The following is a 21,005-nucleotide window of genomic DNA, read 5'->3' as shown; positions in this document are numbered from 1 at the left end:
ATTAAATGACCCCCCATCACCACTCCAAATCCCCCCACACATTAAATAACCCCCATCCCCACTCCAAATCCCCCCACACATTAACCCCATCCCCACTCATTAACCCCATCCCCACTCATTAACCCCCACCCCCATTCATTAACACCCCCACACATTAACCCTTATTCCCACTTATTAACGCCCCCACACATTAACCCCCATGCCCTCTACAAATCCCCCCCCATCTCCACTCATTAACTCCCCCTCATCTCCCATCTTCGGTGGTTCTTCAGCTCCACAGTGGAGCACACTTACCACCAGGGTTCTCTCTGGGCGCCGGGGAGTGACGTCAGCAGCGTGATCACATGACCTGATCACGCTGCTGACGTCGCTTCGACGCCAGTACAATTGTTCCCTGGGAGCCGGCACGCGCTCCTTCTCTGCGCCGGCTGTCAGCTTGACAGCTGACACAGAGAATCGCCGACTCCCAGGCCGGGGGGCGGCAGATCGCAGCTGCCAGGGTGGACACTGCGGACCGTTGCATTAGGCGGCCCGACTGCACCCCCCTGCTGGCTGCGCCCGGGGAAAATGCCCCGACTGCCCCCCCCCTAGATACGCCGCTGCCCAAACCCCCTGTGATCATATATTAATCACCTACCCCGTGGATAAAGTAGTTTATGGAATAAAACCTTTAATGTAAATTAATAAATAATGAAAATATATGAAGACAATCTGAAGAATAGAACGTCCTTGTAACAACGCAGTTGTGCGAGGTCCAGGATGGATGTTATGAAATAGTTTGTGCGCATTCGATTATCACATTTTAGGTTATTATGTTATTGTTGTTTGTGCTGCTTTTGCTTCTTCTTGCTCTTTTTTTTCTTTTTGCTCTTCTTATCCTTCTCCTTATTTTGCTTCCCAGTGTTTTCTTCCTTTCTGTGATTTAATGGCAGAGTAGATGAAATAGTCAGCCTTAGTGCTCGATCTGCAAATATACGAGCTAAACCCACAGATGCATATACACATAAAACTGTGTTATTCTAATCCCCCCTCCCCATAAAACATATGTCTGGGACCTGCCAAGCGCCCACCAGTAACCAACTCCAGGGCCCCACTATTCAGCTACATGCAAATGTGACAATATCCTCAATCACAAATTTATATAACAACTAGCTGAAGAGCCCGGCGCTGCCCGGGCATAGTAACAAACTGTGGTTAGTTATAGAAAATTATAATTATCCTCCATCCCATAGTCCCGTGCCCATATACCCATCATACATATCCGCCATCCCATAGTCCCGTGCCCATATACCCATCACACATCCTCCATCCCATAGTCCCATGCCCATATACCCATCACACATCCTCCATCCCATAGTCCCATGCCCATATACCCATCACACATCCTCCATCCCATAGTCCCATGCCCATATACCCATCATACATATTCGCCATCCCATAGTCCCGTGCCCATATACCCATCATACATATTCGCCATCCCATAGTCCCATGCCCATATACCCATCACACATCCTCCATCCCATAGTCCCATGCCCATATACCCATCATACATATTCGCCATCCCATAGTCCCGTGCCCATATACCCATCATACATATTCGCCATCCCATAGTCCCGTGCCCATATACCCATCACACATCCTCCATCCCATAGTCCCATGCCCATATACCCATCATACATATTCTCCATCCCATAGTCCCATGCCCATATACCCATCACACATCCTCCATCCCATAGTCCCATGCCCATATATCCATCATACATATTCGCCATCCCATAGTCGAGTGCCCATATACTCATCATACATATCCGCCATCTCATAGTCCCATGCCCATATACCCGTCATACATATCCTCCATCCTATAGTCCAGTGCCCGTATACCCATCACACATCCTCCATCCCATAATCCCGTGCCCATATACATATCCACCATCCCATAGTCCTGTGCCCATATACCCGTCAAACATATCCTCTATTCCATAGTCCCGTGCCCATATACCCATCATACATATCCTCCATCCCATAGTCACGTGCCCATATACATATCCTCCATCCCATAGTGCCGTTCCCATATACCCATCATACATATCCTCCATCCCATAGTCCAGTGCCCATATACTCATCACACATCCTCCATCTCATAATCAACCATTATGACATCATAATGAGCGGCGGCGGGGCTTGCAACCTTTGATGACATCAGCGTCGCCATGGCAACCATTGCGACATCATAATGAGGGGCGGGGCTTGGCGCGCACACACTGCTTCCCCAGTATGCAAATAGGGGCATTGTGACATCACAATGAGGGGCGGGGCTTGACGCGCACACACTTTTTCCCCCAGTATGTAGATAGGGGCAACATTGTTTGGTGAATTGGAACGCGCGGGGTTAAAATTTCGCCTCACAACATAGCTTAGGACGCTCTCGGGGTCCAGACGTGTGACTGTGCCAAATTTTGTGGCTGTAGCTGCGATGGTGCGGATGCCTATCCCGGACATACAAACAAACATACACACACACACACACATACATACACACATACACACTTTGAGCTTTATATATTAGATGAGCGGCCCACCGGAGGATTCTCCTGCTCTCCCGTGGGCCAGTCCAAGCCTGTCTGGGATGGACATAATGTAATGCAGCCTGAGTGTAAGAATCCGTACTTATTAAAAGGGTTCCTCACAAGGATAACCCCTACCTATATGGCCAACTGATGCTTAAGGACCAACTTGGGACCGCATCTATGACTCAGAATGAAGAGCCTTTTCACTATTGGCCTAAAAACTAACAGGCAGGTAGTTGCTAACTATCTGTCTGGCGCCAGCTCAGAGTGGTCACTGACCACTCTTGCCGGCGATTCAGCTGCTCCATGTCAGAGAGAGTAACTCTTCCTCTTCAGGGCTGCTCTGTCGACAGAGCGTGACTCTCTACATCATGCTGATTGACAAGCGGCTCCCCGCAGTTAGGCAGCGGGGAGCCGGCTGTCAATCATCATGAAGTCAACAGTCACACTAGAAGAGAAGCTGCTGGTCTGTCGAAACTGCTGAATTGCTGGCAGTGACCAGTCTTTGCCGGCAGAGATGGGCGCCGGGCACAGCAGGTAGCAACTTACTGCCTATTAGTTCTTAGGTACATAGTAAGAATAAAATAGTGCAGCTTTGTAATACAACTTTTTTCTTACAACTATAGTCCCTCTATTATTCCTACTGGAAAACCAAGAATACATTGACAGATAGGTGGTACCGATCCCTTTGTCAAACTGGTGTGTTCCTACACACTTATTGTCACCACTGAGGGACACAGTCGTCAATTTATTCAAGCATGTCCAGAATGAGGATTAGTAAAGGGTCTACCATAAAGAAGAGTTCACACTGAATTATTTAAAGAATTTTAAAACATTTCGGAGGCTTCTAACATATGCCATGTGCACATACACTTCAGGAGGGTTTTGGGTGAGTCTTTTTGCTGAGTTTTTGGAGCAGAACTCTCCAAAATCCTCTCCAAAAGGTCAGCAAAAAGGCTCGGCGTAAATGCACCAAAAATCCTCCTCAATACTATGTGCACACAATGTATTTTAGCAGCCTCTGAATTTTTCCCTGGCGAAGCCTTTTCAAGAAAAAGTCGATGGTTTTGGCGGTGGTCTTACGACTTCTATGACCTTAGAATGAACAATACTTCTTTTTAACCGATTCAGGATTTTCAAACCTTGAAGCGTTAAAAGACTCACATAGGTCGTGCATCGTGCCGCGTGCATGCAGCCCAAAAGTGCTTCGAAAACTTTTTGAAAACTTTATTTCTAGGAGTTTTTGGAACAGAAACCCAAAGTTTTTGAGGAGTTCTGAGATGTTCATTTTGTGAGGAACTTTTCAAGGCGGATTCTGAAAGAAATCCGCCTGGAAAAGACGACGTGGGCATGTCACCCAAAACTGCTTCAATAACTTTTCGTAAACTCGGAGCTGAAACTGAGCAGAAACCCAAAGTTTTTGAGGAGTTTTGAAATTTGGTGGAGGATTTGGAGAGTTTCCTCTTAGCTTCAGCTTAACCCCCCCCCAAAAAAAAAAACTCTGCAAACTTCAAACATCTTGTCCCACAAATAGAAATAAAGTAATATTACATAAACGTTAAAAACTGCAAAGAAAAGCATTAGTCCGAACGCAGGTGAAGAAGTGATTTTGGCAGTCACAGACGTGGATACAGAAGACTTCTTACCTACTTGGAACATGACCAGTTGCTCCAGTACGAGTGAACGTGGAACATGTCCCTGGCTTGGACACAGAACTGTGTAATGTCCTTGTAGTCCACGGGCAGGACCTCCTGTTGGACATTCAGGTACTTCTAAGGAGTAATTCAGAATTAAATTGTTTAGGAATTCATCAAAGATGGAGCCTAGAATATCGGTACATGTCAGACAGGCCGTCTTTAAGGGTGGCTTTCCATTGAGCCCTTTTGTTGAGTTTTTGAAGAGTTTTGAGCTTTTGATGAGGATTTTGAATAGTTTCCGCTCCAAAAACTCATCAATGCCTATTGGTTTGTTTTAATGCTGGGGGGTCTGACAGCTGTGACCCCCCTCCACACCATATTCAAGTCTTTTAAACACCTGAGTGTGAAACCCTTTTTTTTGGAATCTCAGATGTTATATTGGTCGGACCCCCACCACTTCCAAGTATTAAAGGGGTTTTCACATTCTATAAAATGAATGGTTCTGACTCTTGTCACCTCGCTGATCAGCTGATTGGAAAGTTTGGGGAGTTCTAGAAAGTGCAGGACACCTGCGGTGTTTACACGCAGTACGGTAAAGCGCTACACTTTTAGTGGTGGTTGTGTCTGGTATTGCAGCCAAGTCCCATACACATACAGTGCTATACATCCGGTCAGCGTGAGAGCAGCAGACAGCAGATCGCTGGGGTTACGAGGTATCAAACTCCCACCCATTAGATATTGATGACCTATCCTAATGATAGGTAAATAACAATATACTTTTATTATTATACTTATGGGTGAGTTAGTAAAAGAAATATATTATTCAGTATCAGTATAATATTCACACTGAGAGCTAAATAAAAGCTGGAACTCAAAGGAAACATTTAAAATTCCTAATATGGAGCAGCAATACCAGTCACAACCTATAGACAAGAGGGGCGCTGTTCTAAGAAAATAAAAAAACCTTCTTCTTTTCTAATCCCGGACAAGCCCTTCTCTACTTTCGCAATGCACTTCCTTACCTCTTCCTTAGGTGCGCCCTTTCTTTCCACCTTGACATTAAAAATGAGGGGATAGAATAAGGGGGTGTTGCACCAAGTATTGGGATACTTCCATTGTAAGGAAAGGCTGTTGTCCGTCTTACTGATGTGAAGATTTTGTGGCGGATCCGGCTTTACTAGAAGATAAAAAGCAAATAGGTAAATGTGAGTGATGGAAAATGAGAGCGGGCGACTGTGCAGCAATGTTACATGAGGGCGCTGGCCGGCTCCAGCCTCTGATGTGGGCACTGATTTATAGGACACTGTTATCCTGGTACTGTCTATGGGAACACTCAGCTGGAATTGTGAATAGGGGAACTCTCTAATATGCACTAATAGGGGCACTCTCTAATATGTGCTATTAATAGGGGAACTCTCTAATATGCACTAATAGGGGCACTCTCTAACATGTACTAATAGGGGCACTCTCTAATATGTGCTATTAATAGGGGAACTCTCTAATATGTACTAATAGGGGCACTCTCTAATATGTGCTATTAATAGGGGAACTCTCTAACATGTACTAATAGGGGCACTCTCTAATATGTGCTATTAATAGGGGAACTCTCTAACATGTACTAATAGGGGCACTCTCTAATATGTGCTATTAATAGGGGAACTCTCTAATATGCACTAATAGGGGCACTCTCTTATATGTACTAATAGGGGCACTCTCTAACATGTACTATTAATAGGGGCACTCTCTAATATGTACTAATAGGGGCACTCTCTAACATGTACTATTAATAGGGGCACTCTCTAATATGCACTATTAATAGGGGCACTCTCTAACATGTACTATTAATAGGGGCACTCTAATATGCGCTATTAATAGGGGCACTCTCTAATATGTGCTATTAATAGGGGCACTCTCTAATATGCGCTATTAATAGGGACACTCTCTAATATGCGCTATTAATAGGGACACTCTCTAATATGCACTATTAATAGGGGCGCTCTCTAATATGTACTATTAATAGGGGCACTCTCTAATATGCACTATTAATAGGGGCGCTCTCTAATATGCACTATTAATAGGGGCACTCTCTAATATGCACTATTAATAGGGGCGCTCTCTAATATGCACTATTAATAGGGGCACTCTCTAATATGCACTATTAATAGGGGCACTCTCTAATATGCACTATTAATAGGGGCACTCTGATATGTACTATTAATAGGGGCACTCTCTAATATGCACTATTAATAGGGGCTCTCTCTAATATGTGCTATTAATAGGGGCACTCTCTAATATGCACTATTAATAGGGGCACTCTCTAATATGTACTATTAATAGGGGCACTCTGATATGTACTATTAATAGGGGCACTCTCTAATATGCACTATTAATAGGGGCTCTCTCTAATATGTGCTATTAATAGGGGCACTCTCTAATATGTACTATTAATAGGGGCACTCTCTAATATGCACTAATAGGGGCACTCTCTAATATGTACTATTAATAGGGGCACTCTCTAATATGCACTATTAATAGGGGCGCTCTCTAATATGCACTATTAATAGGGGCACTCTCTAATATGCACTATTAATAGGGGCGCTCTCTAATATGCACTATTAATAGGGGCACTCTCTAATATGCACTATTAATAGGGGCACTCTCTAATATGTACTATTAATAGGGACACTCTGATATGTACTATTAATAGGGGCACTCTCTAATATGCACTATTAATAGGGGCTCTCTCTAATATGTGCTATTAATAGGGGCACTCTCTAATATGCACTATTAATAGGGGCACTCTCTAATATGTACTATTAATAGGGGCACTCTGATATGTACTATTAATAGGGGCACTCTCTAATATGCACTATTAATAGGGGCTCTCTCTAATATGTGCTATTAATAGGGGCACTCTCTAATATGTACTATTAATAGGGGCACTCTCTAATATGCACTATTAATAGGGGCACTCTCTAATATGTACTATTAATAGGGGCACTCTCTAATATGTGCTATTAATAGGGGCACTCTCTAATATGCGCTATTAATAGGGGCTCTCTCTAATATGCACTATTAATAGGGGCTCTCTCTAATATGCACTATTAATAGGGGCTCTCTCTAATATGCACTATTAATAGGGGCACTCTCTAATATGCGCTATTAATAGGGGCACTCTCTAATATGTGCTATTAATAGGGGCACTCTCTAATATGTGCTATTAATAGGGGCACTCTCTAATATGTGCTATTAATAGGGGCACTCTCTAATATGTGCTATTAATAGGGGCACTCTCTAATATGTACTATTAATAGGGGGACTCTCTAATATGCGCTATTAATAGGGGCACTCTCTAATATGCACTATTAATAGGGGCTCTCTCTAATATGTACTATTATAGGGGCACTCTCTAATATGTGCTATTAATAGGGGCACTCTCTAATATGTGCTATTAATAGGGGCACTCTCTAATATGTGCTATTAATAGGGGCACTCTCTAATATGCGCTATTAATAGGGGCACTCTCTAATATGCACTATTAATAGGGGCTCTCTCTAATATGTACTATTATAGGGGCACTCTCTAATATGTGCTATTAATAGGGGCACTCTCTAATATGTGCTATTAATAGGGGCACTCTCTAATATGTGCTATTAATAGGGGGACTCTATAATATGTACTAATAATAAGGGCACTCTCTAATATGTGCTATTAATAGGGGCACTCTAATATGCACTATTAATAGGGGCACTCTCTAATATCCACTATTAATAGGGGCTCTCTCTAATATGTACTATTATAGGGGCACTCTCTAATATGTGCTATTAATAGGGGCACTCTCTAATGTGTGCTATTAATAGGGGCACTCTCTAATATGTGCTATTAATAGGGGGACTCTATAATATGTACTAATAATAAGGGCACTCTCTGGCTTGAACTGTTTGTAGGAGCAGTCTCTTGTCTGTAGTGTTAATAGAGGGACTCTCTAATATATGTACAATTGATAGGAGCACTTTCTGATAATAAAGGTACTCTTCGTCCTGTACTGTTGATAGGGGCACTCTCTGGTTTGCAGCTTTAGGGAGGGGCACTCTCTGACTTGTTTATTCATCTTTTTAAAAACAGCGCCATGGTTTTGCAAAGGTTTTGCCTGGTACTGCAGCCCAGCCACAGTCAAGTGAGCTGCAATACCAGACATGGTCCATGGAAAAATATGAGGCCGTGCTTGTAAAAAGAATTGCCTTTTTGAGCAGTTTATAGCTTCATTACAATGGATCAGTGACATTATCGGTCAGGTGAATGGACTTACGGATGTTCCTCAAGGTGAAGAAATGGTTGTATTGCTCATACGTGGACAGATTCAAGACGTGCAGCGTTACAGAATACCCTGGATCCTCTGAGTAACGACATATGTGAGTGTCATGACATGTCACCGTGTAGCTGGGGACCAGGTTTCCTTCGGTGCTATGCTTCTCGATGCTCCCACAGGCGACCGTGCTGTCACTAATAATCAAAGAAAGTCATAAAATGTAATAAAAAAATAAAAGGAGCTTCAATATTGGTCTTAAAAGAACTTAACAAAGGCTGGTAAACCTAAAGGCACTGTCTGGTATTATGGAAAAGGATTTGCCATTTTTTTTTTCCCTGAAATGGCGCCACTCTTGTACATAGGTTATAACTGGTATTGCAGTCCATTCATGTAACTGGAGTCTAGATACAGGCATGAGAAAAAATTGGGGGAAAAAAAGCAGGGCCTTTTATGGAAGCATGTATGACACAACATAGAGTGTGCCGTCACATAGTGATTTTTGCCGCCACATAGTGCCATAGTGCTGTGTGTCGCCACAACTTTAATATTGACCTCGTCATTTAAAATGCAAACTAGGGCCAGTAAGTTCTTGGGATCAGTAGAGATCCCAGTGATTGGACCCCTTGTGATTGAAAGGTTATCCTCTATACCCTATGAAATATAGTGTACCGCCACATCGTGCTGTGTGCCACCACAACTTTCATAGTGCTCTGATTAGTCAAATTGCAAAACAGGGCCAGGATGTTTTTGGGATCGGTAGAGATCTCTGCGATTAAACCCCTTGCTATCAAAAAGTTACCCCCTATGTCATAGAGTGTGCCGCCACATAGTGCTGTGTGCCACCACAACTTTCATAGTACTCTGGACAGTCAAAATGCAAAATAGGGCCAGTACGTCCTTGGGATCAGTAGAGATCCCAGAGATTGGACCCCTCGCGATCAAAAGGTCATCCTCTATCCCACAGACGGGATATTTTCCAAACTTGAGAAGACCCCTTTATGGCCACTTTCCAACAAGAGCAACCCCAATGCAAAATCTGGTATCACCCAAAGTGACAGCATTATAGCCCCTTTGCAGCTGTCGGTGGGGACCCTTAGACCCACAGTCGGACGGCTGCGCTCATCGATAACCTGCCAAACAAAGCTCTCACCAATAATCCCACTATTGTGGGATACACATACACTTACTTGTTCAAAGCTTCAAAGAAGAACTCAACATTCGGATCGTTTGTCCCATTCCAGGAGCAGGTGAAATGGCCGCTGTAGTTTTTCATGATACAACTTATTGGATTTTTTACTTCTGGGTAAAAAAAAAAAAAGGTTAAAATAATTAAACTTACAGAACCATCATGGGACTGGAAGTGCTAAAGAGCCTCCAAAGAGGACATCTATAGGGTTCTGGGGGTCCGCAGTTGTTGTAAACGTGCCCAATTTTTGATTGCACGGTTCAGCAAACAGTGCGAGCTTCAGGGTCGATGCACATGGCACAGCTATCTGCACCGCCCCAGCATGTGGCATACAGGGCCCCTACAGAAACAGCCCCAAATTGTCCACTTTTGGCACTAGGTTTTGCTGGGCCAGGCCCCTTTGTCGGCCAAATTTGCTGCACTGTCATAGGACTGTTAGCGGGTATGGTAATAAAACATCTCTTGATTATGGCACGAAATCGGACATGTCACGGGTTATTTCTTACCGATTCTTATGAAATTTATGAAAATAAAACCACCTTGCACCGCCATGTCATTGTACAGGAGGGGGGAGGAGGTGAGCTGTGACATCACCTATTGTGAAGGGTGGATCTTGTGTTATCTACTATATATAGAGGTGTTATCAGTCATTGTACAGGAGGAGGAGGTGAGCTGTGACATCGCCTATTGTGAATGGTGGATCCTGTGTGATCTCCTGTATATAGAGGTGTTATCAGTCATTGTACAGTAGGAGGAGGAGGTGAGCTGTGACATCACCTATTGTGAATGGTGGATCCTGTATTATCTACTGTATATAGAGGTTTTATCAGTCATTGTACAGGAGGAGGAGGTGAGCTGTGACATCACCTATTGTGAATGGTGGATCCTGTGTTATGTACTGTATATAGAGGTGATATCAGTCATTGTACAGGAGGGGAGGAGGTGAGCTGTGACATCATCTATTGTGAATGGTGGATACTGTGTTATGTACTGTATATAGAGGTGTTATCAGTCATTGTACAGGAGGGGAGGAGGTGAGCTGTGACATCATCTATTGTTAATGGTGGATCCTGTATGATGTACTGTATATAGAGGTATTACCAGTCATTGTACAGAGGGAGGTGAGCTGTGACATCATCTATTGTGAATGGTGGATCCTGTGTTATGTACTGTATATAGAGGTGTTATCAGTCATTGTACAGAGGGGAGGAGGTGAGCTGTGACATCATCTATTGTGAATTGTGGATCCTGTGTTACGTACTGTATATAGAGGTGTTATCAGTCATTGTATAGGAGGAGGAGGTGAGCTGTGACATCACCTATTGTGAATGGTGGATCCTGTGTTATGTACTGTATATAGAGGTGTTATCAGTCAATCAGTCATTGTAATCCTGTCTGTAATGATACTGAGTCTTCTGTACAGAGCAGGAAGTATGAGTATAGCATATGGTCTAGTGGCCAGTGTGAAAATTGAAAGATTTCAGAAATTTTATTTATAATGAAAATAGAAAAAAAAATATAAAAAAATAATTTTAATGCATTTAATTTAAAAAAAGATCATCTCAACAAAAGGTCGTATTCTATTGACACATTTCCTTTAGGTGGGAATGTGGTGATTCCAGCCCCCTATTATCTGTGTCTCATCAGTTTGCCTGCCTGCCACCTGATTGTTCTCATCTGAATTTTGACCACGTACGCTCACCAGTCTATTAATAATGATACATATACAGCAAATGAACGGGAACATGAGAAAATTTCACACTTACTGAGAATTTTATGGTACAATTTGTGGTCCAGGTCATGTACCACGATGTGCGTGTAGTCAATGATCTCGCCATTTTCCCGCTTGCACGTATAGTTTTTTGCATCCGGCCTTTCGCTCACTTCTACAGTCAGGGTTTTGCCCATTTGGCCTTTCCTGTTCCAATGTATTTTTTCGCTGTCGATTTCAGCAGTGGTATTGCACTCCAAGGTCACAGTTTCCCCTTTATATTTTTGAACCTCTACAATCAAAGCTGAGGAATAAAGTAGTGAGTAGTACCATCATCCATAAATAGAGATTTTTTTTTAGCTAAAGAAGAACTTATGTGAAACTGCATCTTCACACCCTTCCTCCCACTACCCCAACAATTATTTTGGAGATGGACTTGTAATCTTGACATTGTTGATATAGTTCAACAATTTTGGTTCTCATGTCCTCAGACAGTTCTCTTCTCCTCTTTCTGCTCTCCATGCTTAGTGCAGACACACAATACAAAGATTGAGTCAACTTCTCTTTTTATTGGGTTTCAGGTGTGATTTTCATATTGTCCACACCTGTTACTTGCCACAGGTGAGTGTGAACGAGCATCACATGCTTGAAAAAAAGCTATTTACCCACAATTTTGGAAAGGTGCCAACAATTTTGGGTATTTTGTATGAATTTATGTCCAATTTGCCTTTTTTTGTTGTTGTTCCAATAAACACAAAGAAAGCAAACAAGTGTATAACAAAACATGTGTAATTGCAATCATTTTATGGGGGAAATACTTTACATATGTATTTACTCCACTACTAGGAAGAATTTAGTACTGCTATGGGTTTCTGCTGCCCTTCTTCCTTCAATGTAATGGGAGTTGGAGGTGGCTACCTTCAACACTAATTTCCTGCCCTGTGAGGTATGATGGCATGAGTAAGTACTAATGGGGAACGGTTACTACAGATACTCTTTAAAGGGAATCTGTCAGTAGGATCAGCCCTCCTAAGCCGTCTACATGAACACGTAGATCATAGAAAATTGTGCGAAACGATACCTTGATCTCTGCGATCCGATGTTTAATTCCAGAGTAATCCAGATTTTTCTTAATATGTAAATGAGCTGTTAAGATCTATGGGCCGGACATAAATCTTTCCGAAAATCTGCCTCCAGGGCTCATTTTAAATGAAAGATTATATTACCAAAGTGAGACATGTAGATCAAGAGGGCAGACTGTCAGTCATTACATGTTTCATACTGGGTAATGCCCATTTCCATGTAAAATCCAACTCATAGATCTTAAAGGCTCATTTACATATTAAGAAAAAAATGAATTTCTCTGGAATAAGACATCGGATCCCAGATATCAAGGTATCATTCTATTTAACTTTCTATGACCTACATGCCCATATAGACGGCTTAGGAGGGTTGATTCTAGTGACAGATTCCCTTTAAGGCATTATACAGGCGGCTCAATGATTCCAATGAGAAAAGTGTAATACTTAATTTCACCACTGGTGGCACTGTATGCAAAGGTCTGCCCTAATTTATCTTTTTTTTCGACCTTTTTTTTATTTAAATGTATGTACATAGAGCTAAAATTCATGTTTTCAATTGAATTTCATTAAAAATGTTACACCATTTGGCTTTTACAGGCTCTTTACTTCCCTGCGCATTCAACTGGTCTATGGTCATACTGTAAATCAGCTGAGAGGAGCTCAGGAAAAGACAAATAAAAGGGTTACAACCCCCCCCCCCACACACACTTTACTGTAGTTTCATAGTGAGCTCACTGACGCATTCCCAGTTAACTCATTCTGCAGCCAACAATAGAGGCGATTATAAGGCAAACATTTGCAATTGCAAAAAAGATTTTTAGCCAAAATACATGCATATAAGTAAACAAAAAAGTATTTAAAGTAATTAAAATATAACAAATGTTGCAATATACTTACTTTTTTCCTTTAAGTGAAAATACTTGGATGCCTGTAGAAGATCTGCACATATAAGCAAAAGGAGTGTTGGTAAAAGGTGCCCCATCTGCAATGAAAATCAGGAGATCAGGTATAGTAAATTGTAAGGGGGTACAATAACGACCATCATCTACCTGTAAATTAGTTGACCACACTATAGTATATAGTTCTCTGAGCAGTAGGAGGGTATAGGGTATAGCCAGGCCACACACATTACACTTTGCTGTCCCCCTGTCCCAGCCCCTGTGTCTATAAACCCTGGCCACAACAGATCGCCTTGTTGGTGCCACCATGCACCAAGATTACATGCCCTTACAATTGCTTCCTCGCTACATTAAAAAATTAACATTTCACAAGCGCAACAGGTGACGGAACATAATGACTTCATATCCTGTTCAATATTACTGCCAAACAGTAACTAAATAATACCTCCAAACAAAAAAAAAAATTATACCCCCAATTAATAAATGATTAATATCACTATATAGTGAGCACACGATAACACCACCATAGAGTGACTAATAAATATTGCTACCATACAGTGACTGCTAAATAATACCACCTACTGTGAGTTCACAATATTACCACCATATACAGTTGTGGCCAAAAGTATTGACACCCCTGCAATTCTGTCAGATAATACTCAGTTTCTTCCTGAAAATGATTGCAAACACAAATTCTTTGGTATTATTATCTTCATTTAATTTGTCTTAAATGAAAAAACACAAAAAGAATTATCCTAAAGCCAAATTGGATATAATTCCACACCAAACATAAAAAAGAGGGTGGACAAAAGTATTGGCACTGTTCAAAAAATCATGTGATGCTTCTCTAATTTGTGTAAGTAACAGCACCTGTAACTTACCTGTGGCACCTAACAGGTGTTGGCAATAACTAAATCACACTTGCAGCCAGTTGACATGGATTAAAGTTGACTCAACCTCTGTCTTGTGTCCTTGTGTGTACCACATTGAGCATGGAGAAAAGAAAGAAGACCAGAGAACTGTCTGAGGACTTGAGAAACCAAATTGTGAGGAAGCATGAGCAATCTCAAGGCTACAAGTCCATCTCCAAAGACCTGAATGTTCCTGTGTCTACCGTGCGCAGTGTCATCAAGAGGTTTAAAGCCCATGGCACTGTGGCTAACCTCCCTAGATGTGGACGGAAAAGAAAAATTGACAAGAGATTTCAATGCAAGATTGTGCAGATGTTGGATAAAGAACCTCGACTAACATCCAAACAAGTTCAAGCTGCCCTGCAGTCAGAGGGTACAACAGTGTCAACCCGTACTATCCGTCGGTGTCTGAATGAAAAGGGACTGTATGGTAGGAGACCCAGGAAGACCCCACTTCTTACCCCGAGACATAAAAAAGCCAGGCTGGAGTTTGCCAAAACTTACCTGAAAAAGCCTAAAACGCTTTGGAAGAATGTTCTCTGGTCAGATGAGACAAAAGTAGAGCTTTTTGGGCAAAGGCATCAACATAGAGTTTACAGGAGAAAAAAAGAGGCATTCAAAGAAAAGAACACGGTCCCTACAGTCAAACATGGCGGAGGTTCCCTGATGTTTTGGGGTTGCTTTGCTGCCTCTGGCACTGGACTGCTTGACCGTGTGCATGGCATTATGAAGTCTGAAGACTAGCAACAAATTTTGCAGCATAATGTAGGGCCCAGTGTGAGAAAGCTGGGTCTCCCTCAGAGGTCATGGGTCTTCCAGCAGGACAATGACCTATAACACACTTCAAAAAGCACTAGACAATGGTTTGAGAGAAAGCACTGGAGACTTCTAAGGTGGCCAGCAATGAGTCCAGACCTGAATCCCATAGAACACCTGTGGAGAGATCTAAAAATGGCAGTTTGGAGAAGGCACCCTTCTAATATCAGGGACCTGGAGCAATTTGCTAAAGAAGAATGGTCTAAAATTCCAGCAGAGCATTGTAAGAAACTCACTGATGGTTACCGGAAGCGGTTGGTTGCAATTATTTTGGCTAAAGGTTGTGCAACCAAGTATTAGGCTGAGGGTGCCAATACTTTTGTCTGGCCCATTTTTGGAGTTTTGTGTGAAATGATCAATGTTTTGCTTTTTGCTTCATTCTCTTTTGTGTTTTTTCATTTAAGACAAATTAAATGAAGATAATACCAAAGAATTTGTGATTGCAATAATTTTCAGGAAGAAACTGAGTATTATCTGACAGAATTGCAGGGGGTCAATACTTTTGGCCACAACTGTAGTGACTATTGAATAATGCTACCAGTGAGTATATGATAATACAACCTAGAGGTACTGTCACACTAAGCGATATCGCTGTGTGTGATACTTACCTACGACCGGCTCCCCCGCTGGTTATCGCTGATCGTGCGAGAACGTTCAGGACCGCTTCTCGTCGTCAGCTTCCTGCGGAGAGACGAGCGACGAGCGTGGAGCCGGGCGGGAGGACGCAGGATCGCCTAGTGTGACAGGTAAGTAGCGACCCCCGTCCCCAGCGATGTCGCTGGTGAGATCTGCCTGTGTGGCAGCTCACTAGCGACCACTTAGCGATGTACCAGCGATCCTGACCGCGTCATATCGCTGGTCGGGATCGCTGGTACATCGCTAAGTGTGACAGTACCTTTAGAGTGACTACTAAATAATACCACCATACAATGAGTACATGATAATATCAACACAGAGTAACTACACAAAAACCACCATACAGTAACTAGTGACTACTTTAAATAATACCAACACACAGTGAGTACACTATCATATCATCATATAATGATTAGCAAATTATACCACCATATTGTGACTACAAAATAATACCACTTACCTTGAATAAACAATAACACCATACAGAGTGTTAATTAAATAATACCACCATACTGTGAGTATATGATAATGCCACAATAGTGATTGCTCAATAATGCTGACATACAGTTAGTCTATTTAATGTTGTCAAAGCGTGACTACTAAAAAATACCACCATACAATGAGTACAAAATGATAGTACCATAAAGTGAGTACTAAATAATACCACCATAGAGTGAGGAATAAATAATACTGTCATAGAGTGACGACTACACAATACCACCATACAATGAGTACACAATCATAGTGCCATACAGTGAGTATTAAATAATATCACCATAGAGTAATAGAGTCATAGAGTCACTAATAAATACTGTAATACCACCACACGAGTGCACAATAATAGTACCGTACAGTGAGTATTAAATAAGATCGTCATAGAGTGACAACTAAATATTACCACCATACGAGTACACAATAATAGTACCATATAGTGAGTGCTAAATAATACTGTCATAGAGTGAGTAATACAAAATACCCTCATAGAGTGACAATTAATACCACCATACAATGAGTACACAATAATAATACCATACAGTGAGTACTAAATAATACCACAATAGTGACAACTAAATAATACCACCATATAGTGACTACTAGAGAATACTATCATAGAGTGACTACCAAATAATACTACCATACAGTGAGTGCTTTTAAAAGCCCTCGGAGGCATATGCACTTGGTCAGTGCCAGGTGCTTAAAGCAAATGAATGGGGCATGGCACATATCCTGGTTCCCATTCAGTGTACTTTGGAGAACTCTGCAATCAACGTGTAACAAGTAAACATGCAATATAAATTATAAGCGCTATACAGGACGAATGGGCTGTGATGTGGCAGAGCTGAGCTCAGATGAGGCAGAGCGCAGAGTGGAACCTGTCTATGGCATTTCACAGGGCAATGATTCTCACTGACTTTGCATAGGACATGCGTATGTCATAATGAAGGCACTTGGTATCTTACTTCTCTCTATGTCCGTAGCCTGGAGCACTTCCTCCAATTACAGCGCCTGTGTAACTCGCGGGTATTCTTGGTGAGGTCTCGCTGCTTTTGACAGTAAAGTATTCTGGTTTATATAGTAAAACTGACGTCACAGTGCATTCCCTTTTTTTTGTTTGTTTCCTCTTCAAGGAAGATCAATGTGTCCAAGGTCCTGATACCAAATACACCCTAATCTATTCAGTGACATTCACCCCTCTTTCTGACACTTTTGCTGGAATATTAGAATGTGTCTGGAAAAAAAAAACTGAATTACACTTTCTGCCCCATGTAGATTTACTAAATATTCTCCTCCATTATTCATCCTAGAATAAAATGTCATATACTGGGGACTTTCTATGGCATTGTACACATAATAGTATAACACTAATTAATCATACATACAGCCTGAATAGTACCGCTATATGGGGACAACAGATTGCCGTCATATACGGACTAAATAATACCATCATCATAATAATAATTTTTATTTATATAGCGCCAACATATTCCGCAGCACTTTACAATTAAACATTGAATATCATATCCTGACTAATAATACTGAAAAGCAGTGAAAAATCGATACTACCATACAGTGATTATTATTCCATAAGTCCATAAACAAATATTACCGTCATTTGGTGTGGTATTAATAAAGCCGTTTATTGACTACAGAAAAATACCAACATTTCATGCACAATGACATTCCCACAAAGAGATTGATTAATGCCACCATGTGACCAAATATTACCGCCATTGAGTGCATTACTAACACCACCATACAGTACTATCATACAGTGACTGCAAAAAGCACCTTGATTTCATGACCAATAATACCACTAAACAGGGACTCTTTAATATCATCATATCATGACCAAATATTAGTGCACTAATACCACCATATAGTCACTATTAATAATACTACTATCCAGTGACTACAGAAAAATATCTCCATTTCATAACCAATAATAACACCATACAGTGACTGATTAATTTGACCATATCATGACCAAATATTACCATCATTTAGTGCATTAATAACACAGTATAGTGACTATGAATAATACAGTCATGGCCAAAAGTATTGACACCCCTGCAATTCTGTCAGATAATACTCAGTTTCTTACTGAAAATGATTGCAAACACAAATTCTTTGTTATTATTATCTTCATTTAATTTGTCTTAAATGAAAAAACACAAAAAGAATTGTCCTAAAGCCAAATTGGATATAATTCCACATCAAACATAACAAAGAGGGTGGACAAAAGTATTGGCACTGTGCGAAAAATCATGTGATGCTTCTCTAATTTGTGTAATTAACAGCACCTGTAACTTACCTGTGGCACCTAACAGGTGTTGGCAATAACTAAATCACACTTGCAGCCAGTTGACATGGATTAAAGTTGACTCAACCTCTGTCCTGTGTCCTTGTGTGTACCACATTGAGCATGGAGAAAAGAAAGAAGACCAAAGAACTGTCTGAGGACTTGAGAAACCAAATTGTGAGGAAGCATGAGCAATCTCAAGGCTACAAGTCCATCTCCAAAGACCTGAATGTTCCTGTGTCTACCGTGCGCAGTGTCATCAAGAAGTTTAAAGCCCATGGCACTGTGGCTAACCTCCCTAGATGTGGCCGGAAAAGAAAAATTGACAAGAGATTTCAACGCAAGATTGTGCGGATGTTGGATAAAGAACCTCGACTAACATCCAAACAAGTTCAAGCTGCCCTGCAGTCCGAGGGTACAACAGTGTCAACCCGTATTATCCGTCGGCGTCTGAATGAAAAGGGACTGTATGGTAGGAGACCCAGGAAGACTCCACTTCTTACCCCGAGACATAAAAAAGCCAGGCTGGAGTTTGCCAAAACTTACCTGAAAAAGCCTAAAACATTTTGGAAGAATGTTCTTTGGTCAGATGAGACAAAAGTAGAGATTTTTGGGCAAAGGCATCAACATAGAGTTTACAGGAGAAAAAAGAGGCATTCAAAGAAAAGTACACGGTCCCTACAGTCAAACATGGCGGAGGTTCCCTGATGTTTTGGGGTTGCTTTGCTGCCTCTGGCACTGGACTGCTTGACCGTGTGCATGGCATTATGAAGTCAGAAGACTACCAACAAATTTTGCAGCATAATTTAGGGCCCAGTGTGAGAAAGCTGGGTCTACCTCAGAGGTCATGGGTCTTCCAGCAGGACAATAACCCAAAACACACTTCAAAAAGCACTAGAAAATGGTTTGAGAGAAAGCACTGGAGACTTCTAAGGTGGCCAGCAATGAGTCCAGACCTGAATCCCATAGAACACCTGTGGAGAGATCTAAAAATGGCAGTTTGGAGAAGGCACCCTTCAAATATCAGGGACCTGGAGCAGTTTGCCAAAGAAGAATGGTCTAAAATTCCAGCAGAGCATTGTAAGAAACTCATTGATGGTTACTGGAAGCGGTTGGTCGCAGTTATTTTGGCTAAAGGTTGTGCAACCAAGTATTAGGCTGAGGGTGCCAATACTTTTGTCCGGCCCATTTTTGGAGTTTTGTGTGAAATGATCAATGTTTTGCTTTTTGCTTCATTCTCTTTTGTGTTTTTTCATTTAAGACAAATTAAATGAAGATAATAATACCAAAGAATTTGTGTTTGCAATCATTTTCAGGAAGAAACTGAATATTATCTGGCAGAATTGCAGGGGTGTCAATACTTTTGGCCATGACTGTACTACTATACAGTGACTACAGAAAAATACCTACCTTTCCTGAAAAATAATACCACCTTACAATGAATGATTAATACCACCATATCATGACTAAATATTACCATAACTTAGTGAATTAATACCACCATACAGTGCCTATTAAATAACGCTACAATACAGTGACTAAAGAGAAATATCACCATTTCATAACCATTAATACCACCATACAGTGACTGATTACTATCAACATATCATAACTAAATATTATGACAATTTCATGGATAATTAATACCATCATAGAGTAACTGCTTAATAATAATACTGACATCCAGCTTCTAGTAAATAACATCAAACAGTGACTACAACATCAATATCCCTTGAACAAGAATATCATCATACATTGCCTGATTAATATTCACATTGTTTGACCAAATATTACCAACATTTAGTGACTACATAATAATAATGCCGCCATACAGTGACTATTAAATAATACCATCATACAGTGACTACAGTAGAAAACCAACATTTCTTGACCAATAACATCGCCATGCATTGAGGGACTAAAGCACCTCGATAAGAATTGATAATTAATATAGACCCCATCCCAAATCCCTGAATTAATTTAAACACCAAAGCTCCTAAATTACTGAGGTGTAAAGCATTATAGCGCTGTTTTTTAATTTTTACAGCATATCTGGCAGTTAACTTTTCACTATAAGCTGCCATGTGTGTGTACATGAGGAATGACATTATTTCTGGCCATTATATGACTCATATAATGAATTTGCACCGGTTTTCCCCTTTGTAGGCTTCTAGCTCACATAGAGTATACAGGGGCGAAACGATAACGCACCCTCTGCGACTACGACTGTTGACGGCAACTCTACCTGGATGCGCGTCCACGGGCGCACATTCAGCTGAAATGTATTGTGGAGCAGAGACCCGCCGGCTCCCTGCGCTGCAATGCACACTGCCGGGAAATCAGAGGATGAAAGCAGACGTCGGTGCATGGCAGTGACATCATGCGCTGACTGTGCCGCCACTCTGAAGTCAACTGCTGGCTTCTGCACCGCCTATAAAGGAGGACGTCGCA

General features: G+C 41.4%; 1 protein-coding gene across 6 annotated transcripts in view; it reads right to left on the bottom strand.

Moving 5' to 3' along the window:
* Window positions 1-645: 645 nt before the first annotated feature.
* IL12B (interleukin 12B) overlaps window positions 646-21,005 on the bottom strand; it is a 118,608-nt gene continuing 98,248 nt past the window's right edge. For 4 of the 6 annotated variants that reach the window (XM_073567857.1, XM_073567856.1, XM_073567855.1 and 1 more), the window contains 7 exons: window positions 13,390-13,474; window positions 11,466-11,714; window positions 9,701-9,812; window positions 8,514-8,707; window positions 5,227-5,381; window positions 4,218-4,339; window positions 646-915 (listed from right to left, as the gene is read on the bottom strand). In XM_073567857.1, the coding sequence (XP_073423958.1) occupies window positions 816-915; window positions 4,218-4,339; window positions 5,227-5,381; window positions 8,514-8,707; window positions 9,701-9,812; window positions 11,466-11,714; window positions 13,390-13,474 (1,017 nt within the window). In that variant the 3' untranslated portion in view covers window positions 646-815. Of the gene's footprint in view, window positions 916-4,213; window positions 4,340-5,226; window positions 5,382-8,513; window positions 8,708-9,700; window positions 9,813-11,465; window positions 11,715-13,389; window positions 13,475-17,214; window positions 17,349-21,005 lie in introns of those variants that run through there. The other 2 variants (XM_073567858.1, XM_073567860.1) reach the window with 2 other exon arrangements.

Source organism: Dendrobates tinctorius, unplaced genomic scaffold (assembly GCF_039654945.1).
Source record: "Dendrobates tinctorius isolate UK_male_01 unplaced genomic scaffold, ASM3965494v1 ptg000020l, whole genome shotgun sequence".
Taxonomy (NCBI): domain Eukaryota; kingdom Metazoa; phylum Chordata; class Amphibia; order Anura; family Dendrobatidae; genus Dendrobates; species Dendrobates tinctorius.
This window is presented reverse-complemented; position numbering and strand designations above follow the sequence as displayed.